This window comes from Monodon monoceros, unplaced genomic scaffold (assembly GCF_005190385.1).
Source record: "Monodon monoceros isolate NGI ecotype Baffin Bay Population unplaced genomic scaffold, NGI_Narwhal_1 Super_Scaffold_6, whole genome shotgun sequence".
NCBI lineage: Eukaryota > Metazoa > Chordata > Mammalia > Artiodactyla > Monodontidae > Monodon > Monodon monoceros.
The window spans coordinates 55418537-55443461 of record NW_021703783.1 but is presented as its reverse complement, the minus strand read 5'-3'; the positions used below and the strand labels follow the sequence as shown (position 1 = coordinate 55443461).

Genomic DNA, 24925 nt, shown 5'->3' with positions numbered 1-24925 from the left:
ATTGGAGTGGGGGAGAGGAGGGGGGAACAGAAAACAAAACACAGTTTTTTTCTCCCCCCCCCCCCCCCCCCCCCCCCCCCCCCGCCCCGTAGACTTGAGGACAGGAACCATTTCCATCTGGTTCATTCTAGTTTGCTCAGTGTCTCTTAGTGAATGTTAAAAGTGTTTTTTAAATTAAAGTACTAAATAATATTTTAATACTTAGAAAAAATTAATAAGAAAAAATCATATCTTATTTCCTTGCTATTAAAATAATGCTTTGGTAAGCATATCTACAAATAAATCTCTGTGTGAGCCTCAAATTATTGTCAGGGTAGACAGAACATTTTTATAGCCCTTCATATATCTGGTGCAGATTGTATAACCAGTATTCAAAACAGTGCAAATAAACTATAATGTATGTTTAGATTTAATTTGAGCCATAAAATGAAAATGATAATTCCTCTTCTAGGCTTTACATATCTTTATTTTGCTTACAGTTTGCTTCAATTTAAGGAGGCAGACTTCTACAGAAGTATTTTAGGGGATCAATTTAGGGGATGGATTTCCACAGAAATGTTTATGTACATATTTTAGAAATAATAGACATGACAGTAATTTCCTTGGAAAAGTTTTTAATATCAACATACTCAGAATACATTTTTTGTGAAAACAATATGCAATTGTTTAATATACATTATAAAATCATTAATTTTATGAAGTTTCCAACTGTCTAAATACTAAAAGAATCCCATATTCCGACATAAAGAGGAACCACTTTCTATATTATTCCAAAATTAAAATTTACCCGTATTCTAACATTGAGAAATGAGATTAGAAAAATCCAACATTATAAAGTCTACCTAGAAGAGATCAACAATGACTTCACAGACTGTCTTTACTGTATATATACACACAATATTTTTTATTTTAGTTTTTTGAGACACATAACCTGTCCTATTTTAATGATTCATATATTTGACAGAAGGTTATAATGTAGAGGTCAGAGAAGAGGATTTGGAGGCTGAAGACCAGTATTCAATCTAGAACTTCCTAGATTACTGCATTTCTATCCCTTGTGCCAGCTGACACATTATAAATGTCTGAATGAATAAATAAATTACATTAACAAGGATTTCTTCATCTATAAATTGAGATAATACCACCTACCGCACAGAATATATGTGAAGAGCAAGTAAGAGAACTAATTGGTGCCATAGTGCTTTGTTCACTTTAAGACTCTGAGTTAAAATTACTTTTAAAAATTCGTGATAGTAGGGTTTGTTTAGTAAAAACATCAAATGTCAAACTCCAGTCTTGGCTTTGATATAATATTTTACTTACTTATGTTTTCCTTTTAACAAGGTATCATTAACAACAAATTTGTTCAGTGTTCATTTTAACGGGGAAAAAAAAGTCTTACAATTCATTAAATAAACACTGTATGTGATTCAGGTCAACACCCATGTCCTTCTAGAAAATCTCCTTTGGTAAGTCATTATAAGAAGAAAATCTGTTTGTTTCAAAAGAAAACTGGTTCATTGTAAAAAGGTCTAAAGTTTACACGTTCTCATTAAATTCCAATTCAAAGAGCTTCACACATACGTCTTTCATAGCATTTATCATATTGTATTATGAATAATATTTGTTTCTCACAAGAGACTTTGAGCAACTTAACGGCAGAAAATCATGTCATATTCATCTTTATATCAAATCCTAGCCTTTGGCTGGTCCTTTGTAGGGGTTAGTGCCTGGTAGACATAGAATGAATGACAGGCATAAAACAGAGAATATGTATTGTGTCAAAGCAGAGGACAAAGAACTGTTATAATTTTGATTAGTTTTATGGTCTACGAGCTAAGTCATAAGTTTATCAACAGACTGAAAACACGATTTTTAAAAGATTCCTTTTATGTTTTTCTCTGTGAATGAAAGTAGTTTTTTTTTTTTTTTTTTTTGAAAGTAGTTTTAAGGTAGACAGATGTATGTTAAAATAATTTGATGCAGGGAGAGTTTGGAGCATGTTATTGGAACAGTAACATGAAAATGACATGGAAAAACCAGCAAAAATTTTTACTTTAGAATTACTGAGTGGTAGTTTATTCAGTACTCTCAAATATTAATAAATGAAGTCTAAGTAACTTTGCCAAAAGCTTGTTGTATTTTATAATGCTTTATTTTTGTGATTTAAAAAATGTTATATTAAGATATCAGAGTATTATTGTAGATGGGAATCAGCCCGCATTAGTGTTTTGTTTTGTATTGGGGAGGGGCGGTGAACCACGTGAGAGTTTATACTTGGGAAACATAGTTTATGTTTAAATGATTATTTGCCCAACTTATTTTGAGGTATAAAATAGAAATGGTCAGTAAGTGTTTGCTGATGTGTATGTTTGAAACCATATAAAGATAGTTGAAAACATGTAATGACAAATTCCAAGGAGCTACATCCAATATTAAAGATAACATGACTTAAAAAAAAAAAAGATAACATGACTAACAAGGTTTACATTATACACAAAAGAATTATCATAAATATTTATTTTAAGTGCCTGATGATAACTAAAAGAGACGTTTCCTGCCTTTGTGCATCTAGTTGCTTGGGAAGCATTCCTTATTAAAAGAAAGGGTGCTAATAATATAAAAAGACTTTTTGCTAGGATCTCAGCAAATGTTACAAAAAAAAAAATTTTTATCACCAAGTAGCCATTACCTTATGGGAAGGATTTACAGTAATATGTGATTATGTATATGCTACTTTCATATGGCGGTGTCAGAAGCTCAAATCAGGCCTGGGTAACCTGATTGTACATTAATAAATTTTTACATGATTTGACCAAAGCTGTTTGAAGGAAAGGGTTCTTATTAAACATTTATCTGGTAAAATAAGGCAAACCCTTTAATTGTTCAAATGGAAACTATAAGAATAGTTCTGATATTCTATTTTGTAAAATAATTAGCACTTGCATAGCTTTACCAGAGACACATGTATTTTTAAAAAGATCTACATTCTATTTCTGTTATGCAGTATGGTTGCTCTATTTGACTCTCACTAAAAGAGGAGACAAAAATCAAGCTGATGTGTAAGATAAATTGACTTCATTTTAGGTTATAAGTTGTAAAGATATAATATGGTAAGTACTTTTCTATAATTCAATTCTATTGTGGGTTTATGGGAAAAAAAGAAAGCTTAAGAATTTTGGTATCAACACACATGGGGACAGAGGGAGTATTCCTAACATGGAACTGTGTAGCATGTTTGCCTATTAATGTATCAGTTTTGAAATAGAATATGTAATATTTTTATTATGAGAATAAATGTGGTATACATTTATCTTTTTGTTTAAAGTAAAAGCTAGATCTCAATCTCTGTTATTTCATAACATACTTTCTTAGAAGGTGAATATAATCAGCTACCTGTTTTTAGTAGTCTGAGTTACTTGGATGATGCAAAGGTACTTCACATTTGAAAATACTATTTTCAAAATATTTTACAAGCTATTGCAAAAGCTAATTTTGTTATGAGGGAGGCCATGATTAGCTCAGTTTTACTGATAAAAAGATATGAAAAGTGTAAATAAAAGAACTTGCCCTGTACTTCAGGTTTTTTCCTAAAATTTTTCCCAATCACAGTGCCAAAAATAATAATTTAATTAATACAAAATCCAGCAGTTTTAAAGTTTTATTTCATGTTGGTTAACTCCTACTAGGCAAATTACTTAGAATGTAATATCCCAACTTTGGTACAGGAAAAAATTTTTTTAAAAACACAAAACACTTTACAAACATACAATTTCCTAGAAAAAATTTTAAGTACATGATTCTCACATAAGGCACTTCCATTCTCGTTCAAATAAGTTTCATAAGAAGTTCTCCATTTTTTTTTGCAACCAAGTCTTCATAAATAAATTATGCAGTAACGTTGTTACTTCAGGTAAAACTTTATTAAATACCCAATTTTGGAATAATTTCCTTAAATATCTTTACCTTTGAACAGAATGAAGTTCAAGCATCAAATCCTAACTGAAGGTACTTTTAGTCTGTTTTGCAGTTAGAGAATTGGTAACGTTTTACCTTGTTGATCTTGTTCAAGAATCTTGAAATCTTCCAAAGGAAGACTGTTTAAGGCAGTTGGTAAAATGTGTTCTGATGTGCCCTTAAGTAATATATTATTTGCTTCTAGATTCTTCACCAAGCACGTGGCTTTGATCCATCTTCGAGTTGCTCTGCGTTCCCTCTGTAGGCAAGTTTTCATTTTCCTTCTTAAACTTGCTATTTCCTTTTCCAGTTTAATTATCCTCTTTTTTGCTTCCATAGGGTTCCTAAAGGCATAACTGTGTTCAAGTAGTACTTGCTGACTACTAATGTTTGATTTTAAATTAGGTGGTCCGTTTGGAGTACAACTGTTGTTTTTCTTCAGAAGGTTCCTTGACTTGAGTTTCTGAGCAGAATAAAATTAGAGGGTTGAACATAAATTATGGAATATCACAAATAAGTAAATTTTGTTTTGGATAACAGTATTTAAACTGCTCTTTTAAAAACTGATTTTAAAAATTTGATAGGAAACATCAGCAGCCTATCTCATGTAGTCATGGATTCAAGTTCCTCAACTGGTTGAATTAACTCCAGCCACCTATTTCCTTTTGTCTTTTCTCTTCAGAGAGATAAAAGCATTGGTCTGGAAATAGAGAATGGACTTCCTAGGTCTCTTCCAAATTATTGAATATGATTCTGTAGAGACTTAAAAATATTCTTTGCAATATTCTAAGGCCAGTATAGAATGCATTTAGACATTTGGTTTATTTGTGATACTGATTTGATCTCTTTTTTAGGTAAATACTATCCTCTCAATTTGATTAATATTTCAGACCTGTGGTCCTACTTAATACAAACATATTCCAAAGTATCAAGCTCCTGAATAGATTTACCTATTAATTATGCACAGTTATATCTTATTGATACACTCAAGGTTTTAAAATCTGGCTAGAAACTTTCTTTCCAAATCAGAAACCTGAGGACCCTTTTTTCCCTTTATCTCTTTCATTCAATTAGTCATCAAGTCCTATTAATTCTATCTCCTAAATATCTGTATCACAAATCCTCTCCTCTTCATCATTCTTTTTTTTTTCACTCTCTTCATTTCTTTTATTTAAGTTTTTATTTTTATTTATTTATTTTGCAACACTGTGCAGCATGTGGGATCTTCCCTGACCTGGGATCGAATCCATGCCCCCTGCAGTGGAATCGTGGTGTCTTAACCACTGAACCACCAGGGAAGTCCCTCCTCTCCATCATTCTTAATGCTACTACCCATATCAAGCCCATATCATTCATGTCTGGCTTGAATATATTAAAAACTTCTTTATTGATCTCTGGCTCATTCTGATCCTCACTAGTCTATTTTCTGCCACACAATAATTTTTTCTAACAGATTTGATGATTTAATACTGGCTAAATTCTTCTTTGCCTTCCTATTATTTAAAGAAAAAAATATCTTTTTTATATGCCAAAATATCTACATGGCATACTGTACCATTTAGGATCTCACCCCATTCTGCCATTCACCATCTTTTTAAAAATTAATTAATTTTTGGCTGAGTTGGGTCTTCATTGCTGTGTATGGGCTTTCTCTAGTTGCGGCGAGCGGGGGGGCTACTCTTTGTTGCGGTGCTCGGGCTTCTCATTGCGGTGGCTTCTCTTGTTGCAGAGCACGGGCTCTAGGCGTGCAGGCTTCAGTAACTGGGGCGCGTGGGCTCTAGAGCGCAGGCTCGGTAGTTGTGGCACATGGGCTTAGTTGCTCCACAGCATGTGGGATCTTCCCAGACCAGGGCTCGAACCCGTGTCCCCTGCATTGGCAGGCAGGCGGATTCTTAATCGCTGCACCACCAGGGAAGTGCTGCCATTCACCATCTTAATTTTTACTCCAATAATATTAAACCACTTATGGTTCCCAGATTATTTGATTAATTTCATAGCTTTGTGTCTTTCATTCAACAAACATTTATTGAAACACAGGAATTCATTTATGAATTCCTGGGGACACAACAGTGAACAAGTAAGATAAATATGGTTCCTGTCTTCATGAAACCTACAACTGGCATTCCTTCTGTCTAGGGGAATCGGCAGGGACTCTTTTTTGATCTGTATATTCCCAGCATCTAACTTGGATTTTGACATAATGTAAAGTTTAGTAAACATCTGTTGAATGAATAAATGACCAAAATGTCAAAAACAAGGTATACTTCAAATTCAATAAATATATGAGTTTGTACTATGTACCAGGCACTATTTGAGGTTCTGAGGATTCAGAAATGAAATGCTTGCCCTCCTGGAGCTTTTCTAATATCTGTGATAATTGGTTTACCACAATCTCCTCTCCCTTCTCTTCCATTCAGATAGTAACTCATGTAGATTTACAAATTTAACTGTCAAAAATAACTCAAGAAAAGCAGTGATTTTCCTCTCTGAGAGGAAAAGATGTCTATCCTCCTTTTCAAAGCTAAACTCTTTATTTTGTTGACATTTCTTTGAGGATTCTTACATGAGGGAAAGGCACTTTTCAATTTCCACTCTGACAACCTCCCTTCTGAACCTTTCAGTGACCCTGTCTTTCTCAGCTAGCTTTTTCCCCTCTGATCAGATCTTCCCTAACTAGATAAAACATTGTTTTAATACATTCATACTATACCTTAAATGTCTCCTTCCTTTTAAATATCCCTTGCTAACACTTATTTTCCATTCACTCCTCAACTCATTATCTTTTGTTCTCATCATGCTATTGCAGCTGCGCTGTGCAAAGTCAAGAACCCTCTCCTACGTTCCAAACTCCAAGCTCAAGCCCAGCCGAAATGCCTGGGCTCTATGAGGTTTTCTGTTATGCCTCCCTCTGAACTTATATTCTTTGGTGTAACTCTGGTATTCTTTGGGTGTGCTGCCCTGAAAGCACTTAACACACATTATTTGCATATCATCTTAAAATCAGAGCAGAGCGATGCTGGAGGTTTCATTACCATTTCTCAGTTTTACCAATGGGTCAATTATTGACAATAATAAACAATGATGTAAAATTCCAATATAATAAAACAGTTTAGGTTGGGGAAAGAATATTGGAGTCAGGAGTGCTGAGCACTAATTCTAGCCTGCATCTTTACTTCAGTTTTGCTGTTTTCTTGAGGCACAGCATTATATATGAATTTCAATATATTCTTTTTTTTTTTTTTTTTTTGCGGTACGCAGGCCTCTTCTCACTGTTGCGGCCTCTCCCGTTGCGGAGCACAGGCTCCGGACGCGCAGGCTCAGCGGCCATGGCTCACGGGCCTAGCCGCTCCGCGGCATGTGGGATCTTCCCGGACCGGGGCACAAACCCGTGTCCCCTGCATCGGCAGGCAGCCTCTCAACCACTGCGCCACCAGGGAAGCCCTCAATATATTCTTAATTGTTCCATGTTACAAACAAAAAGGGATGGATTCTAAAAATGGTTAAAATGGCGTAAAAGTAGTATTACTTACCATGGACTTTATGTGGGTACAAAAATCAAAAATGGTTGGAACAGCATCCATTTTAAGTCGTCTAGTTTGTCCTGTTAGGTCAAAACAGGAGGCTTCAAAGTGCTTTGAACAAAGAAAAGTATGTTTTCCTGGCACAAAATTTTTGCGCCTAACCAGGCGAACCCATTCTTTTCTTCTTTTAGGATCCAAAGGAAACCTTTAAAAAAAAAAAAAAAAAAAGGCAACTCAAATTCCAACTATCACAATTCTGGTTGTACCTCAATGGTTAAAAGAAAATTTGAAAGGTAACAATTTAAAGTGTCTTCCATTTACATAAAAATTTAACAATTTCCGGTATCCAGATACTGGAACAGAAACCAATTCATGCTCATTTTTATAAGTTGTAAAAAAGTTAATAAAAAACTAACTTAAGTGGTTTAATTTTTCAGGGTTTTAAAAAGAGACCTTTCTTCCCAAACTAGTCCTTAACAAGGGCAGTAAAATAAACAAGACTAAACTGATCTAGATTAAATTTATGTAGATCCATTATAAGCAGGAATAATTTTACAGTGCTTTGATCTGCTGCTCATGTACGTGGTCAAGACAAATCAGATCATCTACAGATTAAATTTTATCAAGACAGATTCTGGTATTCCTTCCTCTGTGTTCATTATGATACTTACTACATTGCTTTGTAATGTTCCATTTTAATAAATTTCCAGTGAAATCAAAGAAGATTATAAGTTTCTCGAGGACATGGATCATTTTATCTTTTTTTTTTTTTTTTTTTTTGCCGTACGCGGGCCTCTCACTATTGGGGCCTCTTCCGTTGTGGAGCACAGGCTCCGGACGCGCAGGCTCAGCGGCCATGGCTCACGGGCCCAGCCGCTCCACGGCATGTGGGATCTTCCCGGACTGGAGCACGAACCCGCGTCTCCTGCATCGGCAGGCGGACTCTCAACCACTGCGCCACCAGGAAAGCCCTCATTTTATCTTTTTATCTAACTTTAACACTTATGTAGTGCCTTGCAAACAGTTGGGACTCAACAAAAATTTGCTTAATTAATATAAATACAGAATATATGAATTTATAATTCACTATATTACTTGCATGAAGTTAAACTGCATATATTTTTTAAAAATGACCTCTTAAGCTATGTTGTACAGTAGAAGGCATAATTAATTACTACAAAAAGTAAAATGCTGATGACAAGCCCAGCAGGAATGTTTTTCCTTTTATATTTATTTCAGATATAAAATATACTGATATGCACCCAGTGTACACCTGTTAAGGAAGAGAAAAATATAAGGGACTGTCTAAAAATTCAAATGGTAACTGTGTTGACTGACTTGCAAATAGAGGAATCAACATTCACATGTAATAAGTTTGAACTGAACTCTTCTTTAGTTTGACTACCTTATCCTTGAAGTATTAATTATGAACTCACTAGTACCTAAAAAGAACCATTAAATTTGTTAGAAGATCATGTGGCTCAAAAGCCCCCAACTGAAGCTTCATTAGGTAACAGCTTTGGCTGTGTCAGATATACTAGGCTTGCTCAAATTACCAGCAGGGAGGGCCACAGAGGTGAAGGCCCAGACTTACTTACTTAGACACCCTGCCATCTCATGTCCCCACCCCCACTGCCCCAAACACACCCTCACCTGAGGATAACATTCGTGTGTCACTCTGCAGTTCACATGTTTTCATATATGTACGTTGTTTTGCATTTCACTAGAAATACAAGTCTCTCTAATGGAGACTTTATCTACTCGGCCTAGCCCTCACCTCTTAATAGTAATGTATTCTCATCTCAAAGCTTTCTGATCACTTTCTCATCTCAAAGTGATCTGAAAATGTTTCCTGAGGATTAAGCTAAAAATTAAGCTTTAGTTTATAAGCACACTTCTTCTTCTTGGGACTTCAAGCACAAATAAGTACTATCAGCACTATTGTATTAGCATTTGTATAAGACTCTTCAGATATATGAAGACTTTCTTTCAAATATTATCTTTCACCCCCTCCCCTTTTAGCTCGTTTTTAAAGTAAAAAAAAGTTTTAAATTATGAAACCAACGTCTCCAATTGGACCTTAACATGATCAAATTCTACTTCTTTCTTTTAAGACTCAGTTTAGGAATCCCATGTTCCTAACAAGTTTTTTTATGATCAGAAGACTTGGTCAGATGTTCCTATATCATATAGCTCTAACATAACTGTATTCTAATTGTTTACTTTTCTATCTCCACCACTAGATCACAGGTTTCTCCTGGTTAGGAGCTGTTTTTTCACTACTTTTTCCTGTTAGTAAGCATTCAATGAACTTTTTGAGTGAATCAATGAATATACAAAGTAATGGAGTTAGTTTGGCATTACTAAATAATCTTTAGATTACCTGTGTTGAAATAAGAATAATCAACAATTTTATATTTGATTTTAGATAATGTTTTATACAGTATTAACCTTAATCATGTTTTTGCACGTGTTGTTTGGATTTTTCTCAGCAAATTCAAAGGGTGGGAGAAGCAGCCCATAAACTGAATTTAAGTAATAATAAATCATGTAAATATTAATTTTAAAAAATTAACGTGGTATTAATAGATGGATATATTCTTGTTTACACAATAATAGAACCAGGCTTTCAGAAACATTAGTAGTTTTGGAAAATCACTCAGTATTTTAACAATGCTATTTTGCTTGGGTCTTTAACAGCTGAATGCCTCTTACATTCCAAGCACTGTCCTAGGCACTGAAGACATAGTAGTAAACAAAATTGATCTACCTTTATGATGTCTACCTTCTATGTGGGTATACTGTAATGGGGAAGGTAGAGAATCAAATAGCTTGATGTAGTAGAAAAGAGTGGCTGAAAATAGTCTCTGTAATCAAACCAGGTATCAATCCCAGCTCCTTCATGTAATAGCTGGGTGACTTTAAGAATGTTGTTTAATCTTTTTAGGCCTCAGTTTCATCATCCATAAAGTGGAGTAATAATGGTACCTAGTATGGTTCTAGGGATTAAATGAGACATTGTGAGTAAATGCTCAGCCCAATGAATAGTATGTGGTAAATACTAAATAAATGCTGTTTATTATTATTATAAAAGTAATTACAAGTGTCATGAGTTTATAAAAGTGTAAGTACAGGATTGCACGGAACCATAAAACAGGAAGAGCTAATCTCGTCAAGAGGCCTTAAGACAGTACGAATTAGCTAGGGAAATTAGGATGGTAGTAGTGAAGAGTGTTAAAGAGTATCTTGGGGACAGGAAGAGTGTTATGACATGAAACGAAGATGGAGGACTTTCCAAGTTAAAGAGTAATTTTGAACTTTATCCAAAATGGCATTGGTAAGCCATTAAGAGGCCTAATTTAGAGCTGTCAACAGAAAATGTTTTAACTGGTTGTTAAACACAGCCATTATTAAAAATTAAATTATGTAAGTTTGCATTTAAATAAATTAAAAACAAAGGTAATAAATACTAAAAACCCATCACTTCCTAATTATTTTACTGTTGTCTATACTCTTCAGGTTACTTATGTCTGTTACACCTGTATGGAATAAATGCTATAGAATAGGGTAGTATTGCATGTTTCTTCCCAACTCCATGATCAGTGATGTCATATTCGTAGCTTATAACCAGTTATGGTGGGAGTATTTATATCATGGAAATTGGACAAACATTACAAATCAGGGCTTTCCCCCTTTCCTGGAAATCCTGTTGTTAAAAATTTAGCAACACACTATTGATTATAGAAGAGCGGTTAGGAGTGCATGAATGGAAGCAGTGAACCAGTTAAAAGGTTGTTGTAATAATCCAACTGAGAGGGAATGGTGAGAAGTCAAGGGAGGATGACCTCCTGGTTTCTGGGTGGATGGTGTTTCCATTTACTGAGAAAGGGAATATGGGAAGTGGTGTAGGTTTGGGGGAAGGGCAAGTTCAGTAGTACAGTTTTAGTACGCTGAATGTGAGGGACTGAAGAGACCAGGGAAATAACTGAGACACTTTACCGATAGGTCTAAAACTCATTAGAGAGAGTTGGACCAGAGGTATTGATTTGGGAGGCATTAACAGGTAAATGTTAACCAAGACCACAGGAACCATTGCAATCCTTCTGATAAGAGTGGGAAGACCTTGGTCAGGGGGTGGAGTGGCAGAGGAGACTGAAGTTAGGCCAAAAAAGTAAGATGAAAATCACAAAATTAGTATCAAATAATTCAAAGTAGAGAGTATTTCAAGGAGGAAATGATCATATGCCATGAAAAAAGGACGCTGGAGTGACAATTTATGTTAGCAAGAACAGTTTCAAAAGATTATTATTGGCAACACTTAGACTGGAATGGGCTGAGTAAAAGAAAAATGGTGACAGTAAGTTTAGGCAATATAAGCTGTACATGGGGATAAAGAAGTCTACCAATGTCCTAGGAAAGGAGTGAATAGTGTTAATTATGAAATAGGGATTAATTTTATTATAAATAATGTTATTTTAACACCTAAACTTCCGGGGTTACACATGAAAATGTTAATTTCATAGCAAACAGTCAAACACGGAGAGGAGGTATGTATGTTAGGGTACCACTGTGCATCTCCTAAACAGTCATTATTGGTCCCTTGAATCCTCCCTCCCCCTCATCTTCCAAATCAAATGACCATATACGGTAGTTTCTCCTCAAACATTTCTCAAGTCTGTCCACTTTCCTTCTCTACTGTCAGTACCACTGTAGTCTAGGCCACTGGGTGGACTCTCCATTGTTTTACTACAGGTTCCCAACTTTTTTCTCTATCAACGCTCACCTCTTCTAATCTAGTGCTGATTGTGCCAGCAACAGAAGTACATTTAGTTCAGTTGATGCTGTAGCAGGATATCCTTGTGAAATAGCAGGTGCATTAACATTCTGTAATAAGCTCCTTTCTGTCAAATTCATCTCTTGATGATGCTTGACCAGCACTTTAAGTAACACTGTAATTCTCTGCACTGCAGCCTGAGGGCTTTTTAATATACAAATCTAATCACGCCATTCTTTTTAAGCCCTCCATAGCTTCTCAAGTACTCATTGGATAAAACAGAAAATCCTTTAAGTATCGTACAGGACCAAATCTATGTCATCTTTTGGTCTCGTTTGAAATTTCACATCCTTTGAGAAGTGTTCTTTGACTTTCCAAGGTTAAGTTAGAGACCCTGAAGGTCTCTTCTTTGGCACTTGACCACAATTATTTATGTTGGTCTTTCTCATTCCAACTCCAGGAAGGTTAAGAATTCTCTGGATCCCTAGCACCATGTCGGGGAAATAAGAGCTTGGTACACATTTGATGGATGAATGAATAAAGCACTACATTTGCATGAAGTAGACGAAAAACAGAAACATCACAAGGATTTTTTTTTTAAGTGGTAACTTTTAATAAGTGGGTACATTTTGTCATAATGAAGTAGGAAGAAAGGTCAAGGATATCATTTTCTACATTCTAAGATCTTAAGTTGTGAGGTATATAAAATCGGAACTGTTTGTACTTAACTTTTTGAATGCTTCTTTTCTTCAGGCATATGGCAGGCACTTGCAGAGAAGGTAAACATTTACCAAGTACTTATTATGTTTCATGTAGGGTTCAAAGCGCTTTCCAGAGTTCTGATTTGACAGAAATAAAGAATTTTGATTGCTCTTCCAGCAAACGAAGGCAAAACATAACCTGGGTTCTTTTTATACTACTCTGTTCTAGTAAGAATAGAAAGCTTATTTTTTCCACTTTCATTAACATCGCTTAATTCCACGGCTACTTACGATGATGACTCAATTTTTCCGCAGAGTTACTGTGCGTGACTATTTGAAATTTAAATGCTTCCCATGTCAATCCAGCTAGTGAGAATTGACTAATTATACGGGAACACAGCAGGCTTTTTAGGTGATTGCTGACTTGAAAAGGCAGATCTTGCTTCCTCTTATGGCGTCATTAATATCAAAACTTGGTCTAACACATAGGGAGTAAAAGAATAGAAAATTAAGGTATCCTCCTGTCACTTTCTAGAGAAGGAGTAATTACGGAGAGAACTTGGCTCTCTTTTACAAAGTGAGTAAACCTTCCCCGAAGGGAGCGAAAAATTGGACAGATTTGAGAAACACACACAAAGGGCAAAAATGATGCGTCCCTGCTACTAGCTAGCGAAGTTATTAGAATTAGTAGAATCCTGTTCTTTCCACACAAGCGAGACCCAGCCTAGGAACTCCCGTTTCCGTCACCCCCACTCCCTGCCCAGGTTACCTGTGGAAGCTGATGTTAATGTGCTTGTTGTAGGTAGTAGCACAACCCGCCGCGGCGCAATTGGTCGGCATTTCCCTTTCGCCCTCATTCGGCGCTGTCTTAAGCCTAATCTGAGGCGCGGGCTGCTACGCTTCCTTCGGGAAGAGACTGGGCAAGCGAGGCTGGGGAAGGGCCCACCCAGCTAAGCTGAGGGAGCTAGGTGGGAAGAAAGGGTGTACGTATGTGTGCGGGGAGCGGGGGTGTCAGCCTTCCCTTTCTCTTTATTAATATGGCGGACTTGAGCCACAGAAGCCGACAGTCCTGGAGCTCTAGTTCCCTTCGTTTGCCTTCACCAACATGGCGGACGCACCCCGTCCTCTCTCAGGCTCCCAAAAGGGAGTAGGACTACTGCTTCTCTTCAGCAGCTGTCCTCCGAACAATTAAAAAAAAGACGTGTGTCCCTCTCATCCCCCCATCACTCTGAAACTCTCACGGCCGAGATTAAGAACGGGCCCGCCTACCCCGCCACGCACCCAGAAACCCCAAAGCAGCGTCTGGAGTGGGGACGGGCCTCAGACTGGAAGGACAAACTCTAAGCGAGAGCCAAAAAAAAAAGACTACAACTCCCAGTGAGAATCGCGTTGTCCTAATTATTATCGCGTGAACTGGGAGCCTTGTTTCCTGCGTGCCGCAGGAAGTGACGTCACGAGCAGAGCCACTTCCAGAGCTCTCTTCTCGCGAGGCGGAAGAGCCCAGATCGCGGAGGAGCAAGGGGGCGCTAGGGCAGGGAAGTGGGTTGCGACGGTCCGGCGAGAAAGAGCTGGGGTGCGGGGAAGTTGGGGAGCAGAGCCCGCTAGGTGAGCAAGTAGGGTAAGGCCGCACCGACCGGGTCCGTTGAGAAAGAAGGAAACTGAGCAGGAAGGCAGCTGACGGGCGGATCCCCGGACAGAGCGCTAAGGTTGTGTGGAACGCGCTGCTCCCGGGATGGCGACTGCAGATACTCCGGCCCCGGCCTCCAGTGGCCTCTCGCCCAAGGAAGAAGGGGAGCTTGAAGATGGGGAGATCAGCGACGACGATAATAACAGCCAAGTACGGAGCCGGAGCAGCAGCACCAGCAGTGGCGGCGGGCTGTTACCGTACCCGCGGCGAAGGCCTCCTCACCCGGCCCGGGGCGGTGGATCCGGCGGAGGCGGTGGCTCCTCCTCGTCATCGTCCTCTTCTCAGCAGCAGCTGAGGAATTTTTCACGCTCGCGGCACGCGTCGGAGCGGGGCCACCTCAGGGGACACAGCAGCTACCGACCCAAAGAGCCGTTCCGGTCTCACCCGCCCTCCGTGCGGATGCCTTCGAGCTCACTGTCCGAAAGCAGCCCCCGACCGTCCTTTTGGGAACGGAGCCACATCGCCTTGGACCGTTTCCGTTTTCGAGGCAGGCCTTACCGGGGTGGGAGTCGCTGGAGTAGGGGGCGAGGAGGGGGTGAGCGAGGAGGCAAGCCGGGGGGCAGACCTCCTCTGGGAGGAGGAGCTGGATCCGGATTCGGCAGCAGTCAGAGCTGGCGAGAGCCCTCTCCACCTCGGAAGAGTTGTATCCTTAACGTGGCGGTCTGCCCTGGGTGTGTCACTGAAGTTCCCTTTAGCGTCTTCTCAGATCTGTGAGATGAGTAACTTTTCGGAACCGTCAGAACCGCTTGTTTTCACTCTGTCAGTATACTTAACGTAGGCGGTTCTTTGGTAATCCCCACCCATGTGTCAAACTGTAGCGTTATTTCTTAAAATTGCTTTATTGGGTGTATTGCTTTTTAACATGAACGTGTTATGGATGGGGGCCAAACTGGTGGAATCTGAGACAGTGTAAAATCAGATTTGCAGTATTACATCAGAAGCCCAAGTTTCATTAGCCTTTGTTTTTGCTAGTACAGGAACTTTGTTATGTGAAGTTGCCTTAGATTGTTAAGAGGGAGAAAAAAAATATTGGCCATAAAAAGTTTGTGGAATACTGTTGCTTATTTCATATTGCAGTGTCACATTGAAAATTGTGAGGTTTCATCGTTCATAATCCTACTGGTTTTATTTGTGATTCTGTTTCTGCCTTTCTTGATTTACTCTTACACACTGCCGCTTTTTTAAAGTTAAAAAAAAAAAAAGAACTGGTATCTTACTCGCCAACTCAAATTCAGAGGTTTGAAATTCACATATCTTTGGGGGAAACTTTACCTCCTTAACTTTTCTATTTATTATGTTCACATTTTGGACATTTTATAACTCTTACTGCTGACAAATGTGGGCTAGATAGAAAATGAAACTTAACAGCATTTTTATTTTAATATATTGGAAACTGTGGGGTTTATGGGAAGGTGGAGTCTATGGAGAGGTTAAGAAGGAAAATAGCAAAATAATCTGGTTTTTGTCCCCTCTAATCTTATTCATAGTTATCGTAAACATTCCTGAGTTTACTCATCTGAGGGTTTGCCATTTTAAGACGTGTTTGTAGAACTATGTCTTAAAAAACTTTTTTTTTAATTGAAATATAGTTAATTTACAACGTGTGTTTCAAGTGTACAGAAAAGTGATTCAGTTATATATATAATATTATAATTTATTGTAGTAATGTAATATATACTTTTTCAGATTTTTTGTAGAACTGTGTCTTGACATATTCCATGATAACTGCATAAAAATAGTTTACTTAGAACATTTATTACTGGTTGTAATTTCCATGGTGTAATGATTTTTTAATATATTCATTATATATGAAACTTATATATAAAGACATTAGTTTGGGAGACACTCAACATTTTTTTCACAGAATACTTAGGACCAAACTGTCTTTCCCAGATGTCGGGATCGGAAGGGGACCAGAAATGTAGGTTTAGGTAAGAAGTAGGAGCTTCTGGTGCTACTGCTCTGAAAAAACTTCTACAATCAAAAGTTGGGTTAGGAGCACTCCAGGATTGTTTCAGAAAAAAAATCATGTAGGTATTTAACTTTTAAAAAGAGGAATGCTCTTTCAATAAAGTTAGAAAACCTCTGCCCAAGATACTTTTTTAACCAAGGATTTGTTGTCAATTCTGAGCCTAAAAATGGAAAGGCTATTTAAGTACAAATATGTAAATTTTTTAAGAATACAAAGATGTAACTTCTAATTTGTGTTGGAGAGGCAAATGTAAATAATTATAGTTCAGTGTAAAAAGTTCAAATTCAGGTATGTAAAAAGTACTATGGGAGCTTAAAGTTTTTTCTTATTTTATATTAGAGAAGGAAGTGTACGTGGACTTGCCTACCTCCTGCCTTTGCCTTCTTTCTGTCCATTCATTCAATACCTCTACCACATACCTTTATTAATTGTTAATCTTATATGTTCTTTTTAATGAACAGGCACATGATGTTGTGAAACAAGTACGGGAAAATATCCAGTTTGATTTCTGTAGTAACTTATCAGAAATGAGCTCTCTTGCTGTTTTTCTTTTCACAGATGCTGCACTTAAGGATGATTGTTTTGATCTTCTGCTCATTGTTTTCCTTGTGAAGTATCACTAATCCATCCTAGAGGTGGTATTCTTTATAAGAATCTGTGAAGGAAAACATAGCTCCCAGCCACTGTTGTGTAATGTGAGCAAACAAAATTTGTAATACAAAATTTTGTTAATTCAAATTCCTTTAATACCATGATTGTACTAAGTTTAATTCATATTTCCACTGTATGATTGTAATAATGACATTTTACAAATACTGCATTAAGAAAGAAAAAGGATTATTCTGTGACTCACTTCCATAATCTAGAAGTGAGGTAGCATGAATGCAGGTGGGTTTTTGTTTTTTAAAACTTTTTTTTTTCTGTAATAATTAAGGTATGCTAGATGCAGCTTTAAAGAAATAGAATAACCATTATTCTATTTAGATTCTATTTAGATTCTATTTTACTTAGATCCATATTCTATTTAGATATTAGATTCTATCAGAATCTAATACACCAAATAGATTCTATTGCAGTAGTTATTTTCATTCTCATTCATTTTTAATTTTCCTTAGTGAGAGACACTTTGTCAGTCAATCTTAGCATATATCTCCTTTGGATGGCTGCTGATTTAAACTTTCAAATCTGATCAAAGCTAACATAATGAGTCCAGTGTCTCATCAGTAGAAAGTCATTCCAGTTTCACCTGCAATTGTAAAGGTTGAATGGCTGTTCTTTTTTTAAACCAGGTTTCAGTTAGAAATTGCATCTTGACCAATTTCAAATTAAATCTTTTAAGTGCTGGTATCATCGTAGCTGTTCTGCATAGACAGAAGTAGGAGATTTCATTTAGCCTTGAAGGAGATTAATTAGTCATAGCTCAGTTGCTTCTCATTTTTCTGTCCTTTAGTTATTTTATTTTTTTGTTAGCGTATTGAATCTTTTCCCTTTGTGAATGTTTCCAAGGACTCTAGTCATATATATTTATTTAATTTACTGTAGCTACATTGGAAAAGTGAGATGTAAATGTAGATAATTACATAGTTTATGTACAGAGAGTATGTAATGGTGGGGTGGGGGAGCAAGTAATTGCCGGACTTCACATAGTGGGTGATATTTGAATTGGGGTCAATTTGAAGAACAGAAGAACCTAGACACAAAGCTATGCATAAATTGTGATAAACATGGAAGAGGTGAGATTGGAAAGGAATCATGAAAGCATTATATGCCATTTTAAGGATTTTGGACTCTATTCTTAGATTAAAACAAGGGATGAGATCTGATCAGATTTGTGTTCTAGAAAGATTAGTCTACCAATAGGATGGAGAATGGCTTGTGGGAGATAGAACCCTAAATGGCTATCACCAGCCAAAACTATGGGAGTGCATTAGAACGCTCAAAATTGAAAGAGAGAGACTAAGTAGAGCTCACTGGTGAGCACCATTTTTGCAGTAGTTGGAAGAGAAAGGAGTCATGAAGACTTACAGGCAAAAAAAAAAAAAGGAAACAAAGGGAGAGTAGAATTACGGAAGCTAAGAGAGAAGTAGTTTACAGTGTTTAGTGCTGCAGAGAAGTCAGTGTGGATAAACTCAGCCAGCAGAAGCCAGATTCCATTTGGTGGAGGAGTAAGACAGGTAATGAGAAACTAGTATTGTTTCAAGAAACTAAGCTCTGAAGAGATCAGAGAAACAGATTTACTAGAACAGTTTTGCTGCAGAACTGTTAAAGATTTTCAGTTGTAGTGCTCATTTAGTTTCTAAAATACTTGGTGGTAATTCCCATTCTTAAATTGGTCATTAGGGAAGTTTAAAAATATTTGGGGCTTCCCTGGTGGCGCAGTGGTTGGGAGTCCGCCTGCCGATGCAGGGGACGCGGCGTCGTGCCCAGGTCCGGGAGAATCCAACATGCCGCGGAGCGTCTGGGCCCGTGAGCCGTGGCCGCGGAGCCTGCGCGTCCGGAGCCTGTGCTCCGCGGCGGGAGAGGCCACAACAGTGAGAGGCCTGCGTACCGCAAAAAAAAAAAAAAAAAATCTTTGTAGATTGCTTTTCCGTTAAGTTGTTACACAGATAAGAAACTATTTAGGGAACTGTAATGTTATATCTTAGCGAATTTAATGATCTATAAATGACATATTAAAACCACTACTTGTCTTTTGTTAATTTCTAGGCTGGAGAAGTGAGGTGGAACAGTTCTCATATGTATGAATTAATTTGAATAAAAATTGTAGTTTGGAACCTTGTAGCCATTTCCAACCAAGAAGTTAAGTTTTATGTATCACTATGTTAGAGAAGAAAAAAAAAAAAAGTAATTGGTTTTAGATATCCTTTTCTTCAGGGGAAAATTAGAAGATACATTTTGAATACAACTTAAGTGTTTTTTTTTAATTATTTAACTGCCTTCATTGTCTTAGTTATATATATGTTGGATGTTAGTGTACTTGATGAGCTCTGCACTTGTTATCTGTTAGGTTTTCAATACAGTGTTTCTTATTCATAACTTAGTCTTAACTATTGTCAGTGTTAATTTTTTATCTCTTTTTAAAAATTTGAGACATGACAAGAAACTAATTAGAAAGAAGAAACGTTTTCTTCTGATTATCTGAAGTGTAAATTATCCACATCTGTGACAAACCATTCAGTTTCTCCCCTCTTCCTTCAGAAAGGAATCTCTAACATCCAGCTCATTATGGGCTTTCCTGATAACCTGCAGAAGGAAGGATGCTATAACCTAACTAGGTGTAATACCTGTGGATACAACAGGTAGTAAGTGACACGAGTGATTTTGTAAGTGGACTATTTATATGCATACTTGTTAATTTTAAAGTATGGGCACATAATGAAAGTGGGCATTAGCAGCACATATGTTAAATGGCATTTAGTAATTTTTAAATATCAATTCATCTTCCTTGAAAAACATGAAAAAGGGAGACAATTCATCTATAGTCTAATGTGTTTTTGTTAAATTAACTGGAAAATTTTTGGAAACTGGTTTCCTTAATACGCTGTTCAGCTAAAAGTTTTGGAAGATCTCCATCAAGAAAACAGAATTATTCATCAAAAAGTGAAAACTGTGGGGAAGAAACTTTTGAAGATTTACTTTTGAAGTATAAGCAAATACAGTTGGAACTAGAGTGCATCAATAAGGATGAAAAACTAGCTTTGAGTAGCAAAGAGGAGAATGTGCAAGAAGATCCTAAAACACTGAACTTTGAGGACCAAACAAGCACTGATAATGTCAGTATTATAAAGGACTCAAGTAAAGAAGTAGCTCCTGAGGAGAAAACACAGGTCAAAACTTTTCAGGCATTTGAATTAAAACCACTCAGGCAAAAATTGACTTTACCAGGAGATAAGAACCGGTTGAAAAAAGTTAAAGATGGAACAAAACAGCTTGCCCTGAAATCTGACACTACTGAATCTAGTCAAGGTAATGGAATTTAAAATTTCAATTAGTGATGATATGCTTCTTCCTCTAAAGGGGTAACTAGTTATTTTGGTAGTGTACTTCATTGAAATGATTCTGGTGTTTTATCTGTGAATTCTTTTTGCAGATAGTAGATAGTCGTATTGTTGGGTGATGACAAGTTTTGTTTCATTCTGATCTTTCACCACTTTTGGCCTTAAGTGCTGGTCAGGACTAATAATACAGTTTTTAACATAAGTGGTAGTGGGCACCTTTGTTCCCTAACTTACGGGGGATACTTTTGCCATTTACTTTTAGATATGATGTTGGCTAAGTTTTTTGTAGGAGTCCTTTATTGGGTAAAGGAGGTGTTCACCCCCACCCCAGCCCCCATTCCTTGTTTGAAATTTTCAGCATGAATGAATTTTGAAGTTTATCAAATCTTTTTTCTTCATTTATGGAGAAGAGCATCTAATTTTTCTCCTTTAATTTATTAGTGTAATGGATTATATTAATTGATTTTTGTAGTGTTAAACCACCCTTGTATGATTGGGATAAATCCAGTTAGTTCATGATATATCATTTTTATACATCATGGATTTGGTTTGTTAATTTTTTCTTTTCCTCTTTTTTATGAATGTATGATTTATATACAGTAAAATTTTACCCATTTAACTGTATAGTTCTTTGAGTTTTGACAAATGCAAGCAGTTGGGTAACCATTGCCAGCCATCACTATCATAGAACAGTTTCATTAACTCCCACTGATTCCCTCATGCCACCAACCCTACTTGGTAACCACTGGTCTGTTTTCTGACCCTATACTTTTGCCTTTTCCAGAATGTCATATAAATGGAGTCTTGTAGAACATTGCCTTTTAACCCTAGCTGCTTTCCCTTAGCATAGTGTATTTGAGATTGATCCATGTGGTTGCTTATGTCAGTAGTTCATTTCTGTTTTATTGCTGAATGTCCCATTGTATGGCTATGCTACAGTTTGTTTATCCATTTCCCACTTCAGGGACATTTGGTTCTTCCAGTTTGGGGCAGTTACAAAACCTTCATAGATAAAGGTTTGCTAATGTTTTGTTTAGGGTTTTTCACGTAGGTTCATAGTCTGTATTTTGTTCCTTCTTTTTCCTTACAAGTTTTACTATAAGGTTATGGTGCTCAGAATGAGTTGGGGAGTGGTTTCCTCTTTGTTCTGTGGGATAGTTTTAAGGTTGGAATCATTCCTGGGATATTTGGTAGATCTTGCTGATAAAATTATCTGGGCCAGGATGGCTTTTTTTCTGGGAAGGTTTTAAACTACTGACTGTTTATGTTTTCTATTTCTGGTTAAGGCAGTTTAGGTAAACTATTTTTCTCGTAATGTGCTCGTTTCCTGTAAGTTGTACAGTTTATACTAAGTTATTCTGAAGAATCTTACCTTTTTATTATCCACAGCAGTTATTAATTGTGTCTCCCATCATCTTTTAAAAATTTCCCCAGAAATAAGTCCACAGCTTTTAAAACTCATTAATTTTTAGCCTCTCTACTATTAACATCATTTGGGGCTATGAAACTTCTACTTTAGCTGCATCTCAGTTTGTCATTTGTAAATTTTTTTCATTCAGTTCTAAGTGTTTTCTAATTTTTGTTATTCTTTGGCCTGTAGGCTGTTTAGAAGTGTGTTCCAAAACACGTAGGTTTTTTAGGTGTATATTTTGTCATTGAATTCTAAGTCAATCACATTGTCAGAGAATGAGATCTATATAGTAGCAATCTTTTGATATATTTGTAGAGACTTGCTTTATTGTCTAGTATGTGATTGATTTTCATAACTGTTGTGTGTTTGAAAGGAATGTTTGGATTGTTAGATCAAGCTTTTTTTTTTTTTTTTTTGCGGTATGCGGGCCTCTCACTGTTGTGGCCTCTCCCATTGCGGAGCACAGGCTCGGCGGCCATGGCTCACGGGCCCAGCCGCTCCGCGGCATGTGGGATCTTCCCAGACCGGGGCACGAACCCGTGTCCCCTGCATTGAGAGGTGGACTCTCAACCACTGTGCCACCAGGGAAGCCCCTAGATCAAGCTTTTATGTTCACATCTTCCTTCTAAGATATGAACATTTTTTGATCTGCTTGATCTGTCAATTGCTGAGAGGCTTGCTAAAATCTGCCAGTATGGTAGTGGATTTCTAGTTTTCAGTTTTTGCTTTAAATACTTTGAGGCTGGGGAATTGACTTATTATTCTCATTATTATGTAGTGATCTCTATCTCTAGTAATGTTTTTGCCTAAAAGACTGTTTTGTCTCATGTTAATAAACACACCATCTTTCTCTTGTTAAGTATATATGCTTTGTATATCACTTTCCATCCTTTCAGTCTTTCTGTATCTTCATGTCCCAAATGTTACTTGTACATTGTATGGAGCTGGATTTCATTTGTAGTTTAACCTGACGATCTTTGTCTTTTAACAAGAACATATAGTTCACATTTTTTCATGATTACTGATATTTGTATTTATTTCCTTTTCTTTTTTTTCTGTCTTGCCTCTTTTGACTTTTTTTTAATACAACTATTTTTTTTTCTTTTACTCGTTTGGAAGTTAGATACAAAGTTTTTGGTCTCATTGATTCCTTTAGGAATTGTAACATGAATTCTTATCAGTGTTTAAAGTTAATCAAGTTATTTACCCTTTCCTTGATATACAAGGACCAGTATTTGCCTACCTTTGCCCATGTATTTAACACTTTCTTGGCTCACTCTTCCTTTTATGTCTAGAATCACTTATGCTTAAAATACATTTTTAAGAATTTCCTTTAGTTTGTGTCTGCTATATGAAAAACTTATTTCTGTTTATCCTATTTTAAAGACAATTTTCTTAGGTTTAGAATTCTAGATTAGTTAATTATATTCTCAGTATATTGAAGATATTTTCTGGCTTCCATTGTTGATTTTGAAAAGTCAGCTATCAATCTTTTTTTTTTAATAAAACATTTTTTAAATTTTATTTATTTATTTTTGGCTGTGTTGGGTCTTTGTTGCTGTGCGCAGGCTTTCTCTAGTTGGCGAGAGGGGGCTACTCTTCGTTGCAGTGTGTGGGCTTCTCCTTGCGGTGGCTTCTCTTGTTGCAGGACACAGGCTCTAGGCGCGCGGGCTTCAGTAGTTGCAGCATGCGGGCTCAGTAGTTGTGGCTTGTGGGCTCTAGAGCGCAGGCTCAGTAGTTGTGGCGCACGGGCTTAGTTGCTCTGCGGCATGTGGGATCTTCCCAGACCAGGGATTGAACCCGTGTCCCCTGCATTGGCAGGGGATTCTTAACCACTCTGCCACCAGGGAAGCCCAACTTCTGTCTTTTCAACTAGACTTCCGGAAAGGCTAATCTACGCTGACTCCTTTCAGTTCGCCTGTCATTCCTTCTTAACTCAATGTAGTTTGCTTTTCTGACCCTACCAGAATACTGAAACTACTCATGGCACAGTTACTTTGACCTAATGGCAAAATTCATTTTTCATTTTCATTCCTTTTTTATTTCATTCTTCCATTTATGCAAAATTTAGTTGAGCACTTTATTCCAGCCTCTTGGAAGTACATCAGTGGAAAATAGACAGTCATTTATGCCTTCATGGGCTTGCATTTTAAGAAGAGGAGACAGTAAATATGATGAGTAAATAACAGTTGTAGAGAGAGAAAAAGCATAGCAGTAAGTAAGTTAGGATGGAGATAGTGGGTATAGGCTGCAGTATTAATGGGTGATCAGGAGAGGCCTGAATTTGAAGGTGAGATTTAAACAAAGGCTTTGAAGACGGTGGGGGAATAGCCAAATGGGGGAAATAGGTTTCTAGGCAAAGAGAATAAATAGCTAGAGCATTGATTTTCTAACTGTGGTCCTTGGACCTTCTTTACCTGGGAACTTGATAGAAATGCAAATTCTTAAGCCCTACCCCAGATCTACTAAATTGGAAACTCTGGAAATGGGGCCCAGCAATCTGTATTTAAGAAGCCCTCTTGTTGATTCTGATACTTGATAAAGTTTGAGAATCACTGAACTACAGTAATGACCCTTAGGCAGAAGGGTACTGGCATATTTGTGGAATAACAGGAAAACCAGTGCCACTAAAGAAGAGAGAGTGATGGGGAATGAGTAGTGGGAGAGAAGAGGTCAGAGATAACGAGTTGGGACAGATCATGTAGTATTTTGTAAGATGGTTTTTATTCTGAGTGAAATAGGAGCTGTTGCAGGGTTTTGAGCAAAGGATTGGCATAATTTGTTTTAAATTCTCAAAGGATCACTGCTGCTATGTTGAGAGTATCCTGTAGGGAGTAGACACATCTGTTATATTCAGTGATGTTTTTCTCACTAATCCTGAAATTTGGGGATTTCTGTGCTACT

At 37.1% G+C, this 24925-nt stretch overlaps 2 protein-coding genes across 3 annotated transcripts in view; one reads left to right on the top strand and one right to left on the bottom strand.

Annotated features, from left to right (window-relative positions):
* Nucleotides 1-1872: 1872 nt before the first annotated feature.
* THAP2 (THAP domain containing 2) lies at nucleotides 1873-14247 on the bottom strand. The gene is made up of 3 exons (XM_029206396.1): nucleotides 13723-14247; nucleotides 7488-7683; nucleotides 1873-4420 (listed from the first exon to the last, which is right to left on the bottom strand). Exons 1-3 carry the CDS (start codon nucleotides 13791-13793, stop codon nucleotides 4031-4033), a joined length of 657 nt encoding a protein of 218 aa, XP_029062229.1. The 5' UTR covers nucleotides 13794-14247; the 3' UTR covers nucleotides 1873-4030.
* A 201-nt stretch (nucleotides 14248-14448) lies between these two features.
* ZFC3H1 (zinc finger C3H1-type containing) overlaps nucleotides 14449-24925 on the top strand; it is a 49703-nt gene continuing 39226 nt past the window's right edge. Inside the window, exons 1-2 of one of the 2 annotated variants that reach the window (XM_029205223.1) lie at nucleotides 14449-15283; nucleotides 20162-20578. In XM_029205223.1, coding sequence (XP_029061056.1) covers nucleotides 14686-15283; nucleotides 20162-20578 — 1015 coding nt within the window. In that variant the 5' untranslated portion in view covers nucleotides 14449-14685. The remainder of the gene's footprint in view (nucleotides 15284-20161; nucleotides 20579-24925) is intronic. The other variant, XM_029205224.1, reaches the window with a different exon arrangement.

Bases quoted from the DNA above. Each gene is read 5' to 3' on its own strand.
- THAP2 (XM_029206396.1), bottom strand. From the start codon at position 13,793: ATGCCGACCAATTGCGCCGCGGCGGGTTGTGCTACTACCTACAACAAG. The intron at 7,684-13,722 runs GTAACCTGGGCA...TTTTTTTTAAAG, and splicing joins ATTAACATCAGCTTCCACAG to GTTTCCTTTGGATCCTAAAA. The intron at 4,421-7,487 runs GTAAGTAATACT...TATTCTGCTCAG, and splicing joins GTACCCACATAAAGTCCATG to AAACTCAAGTCAAGGAACCT.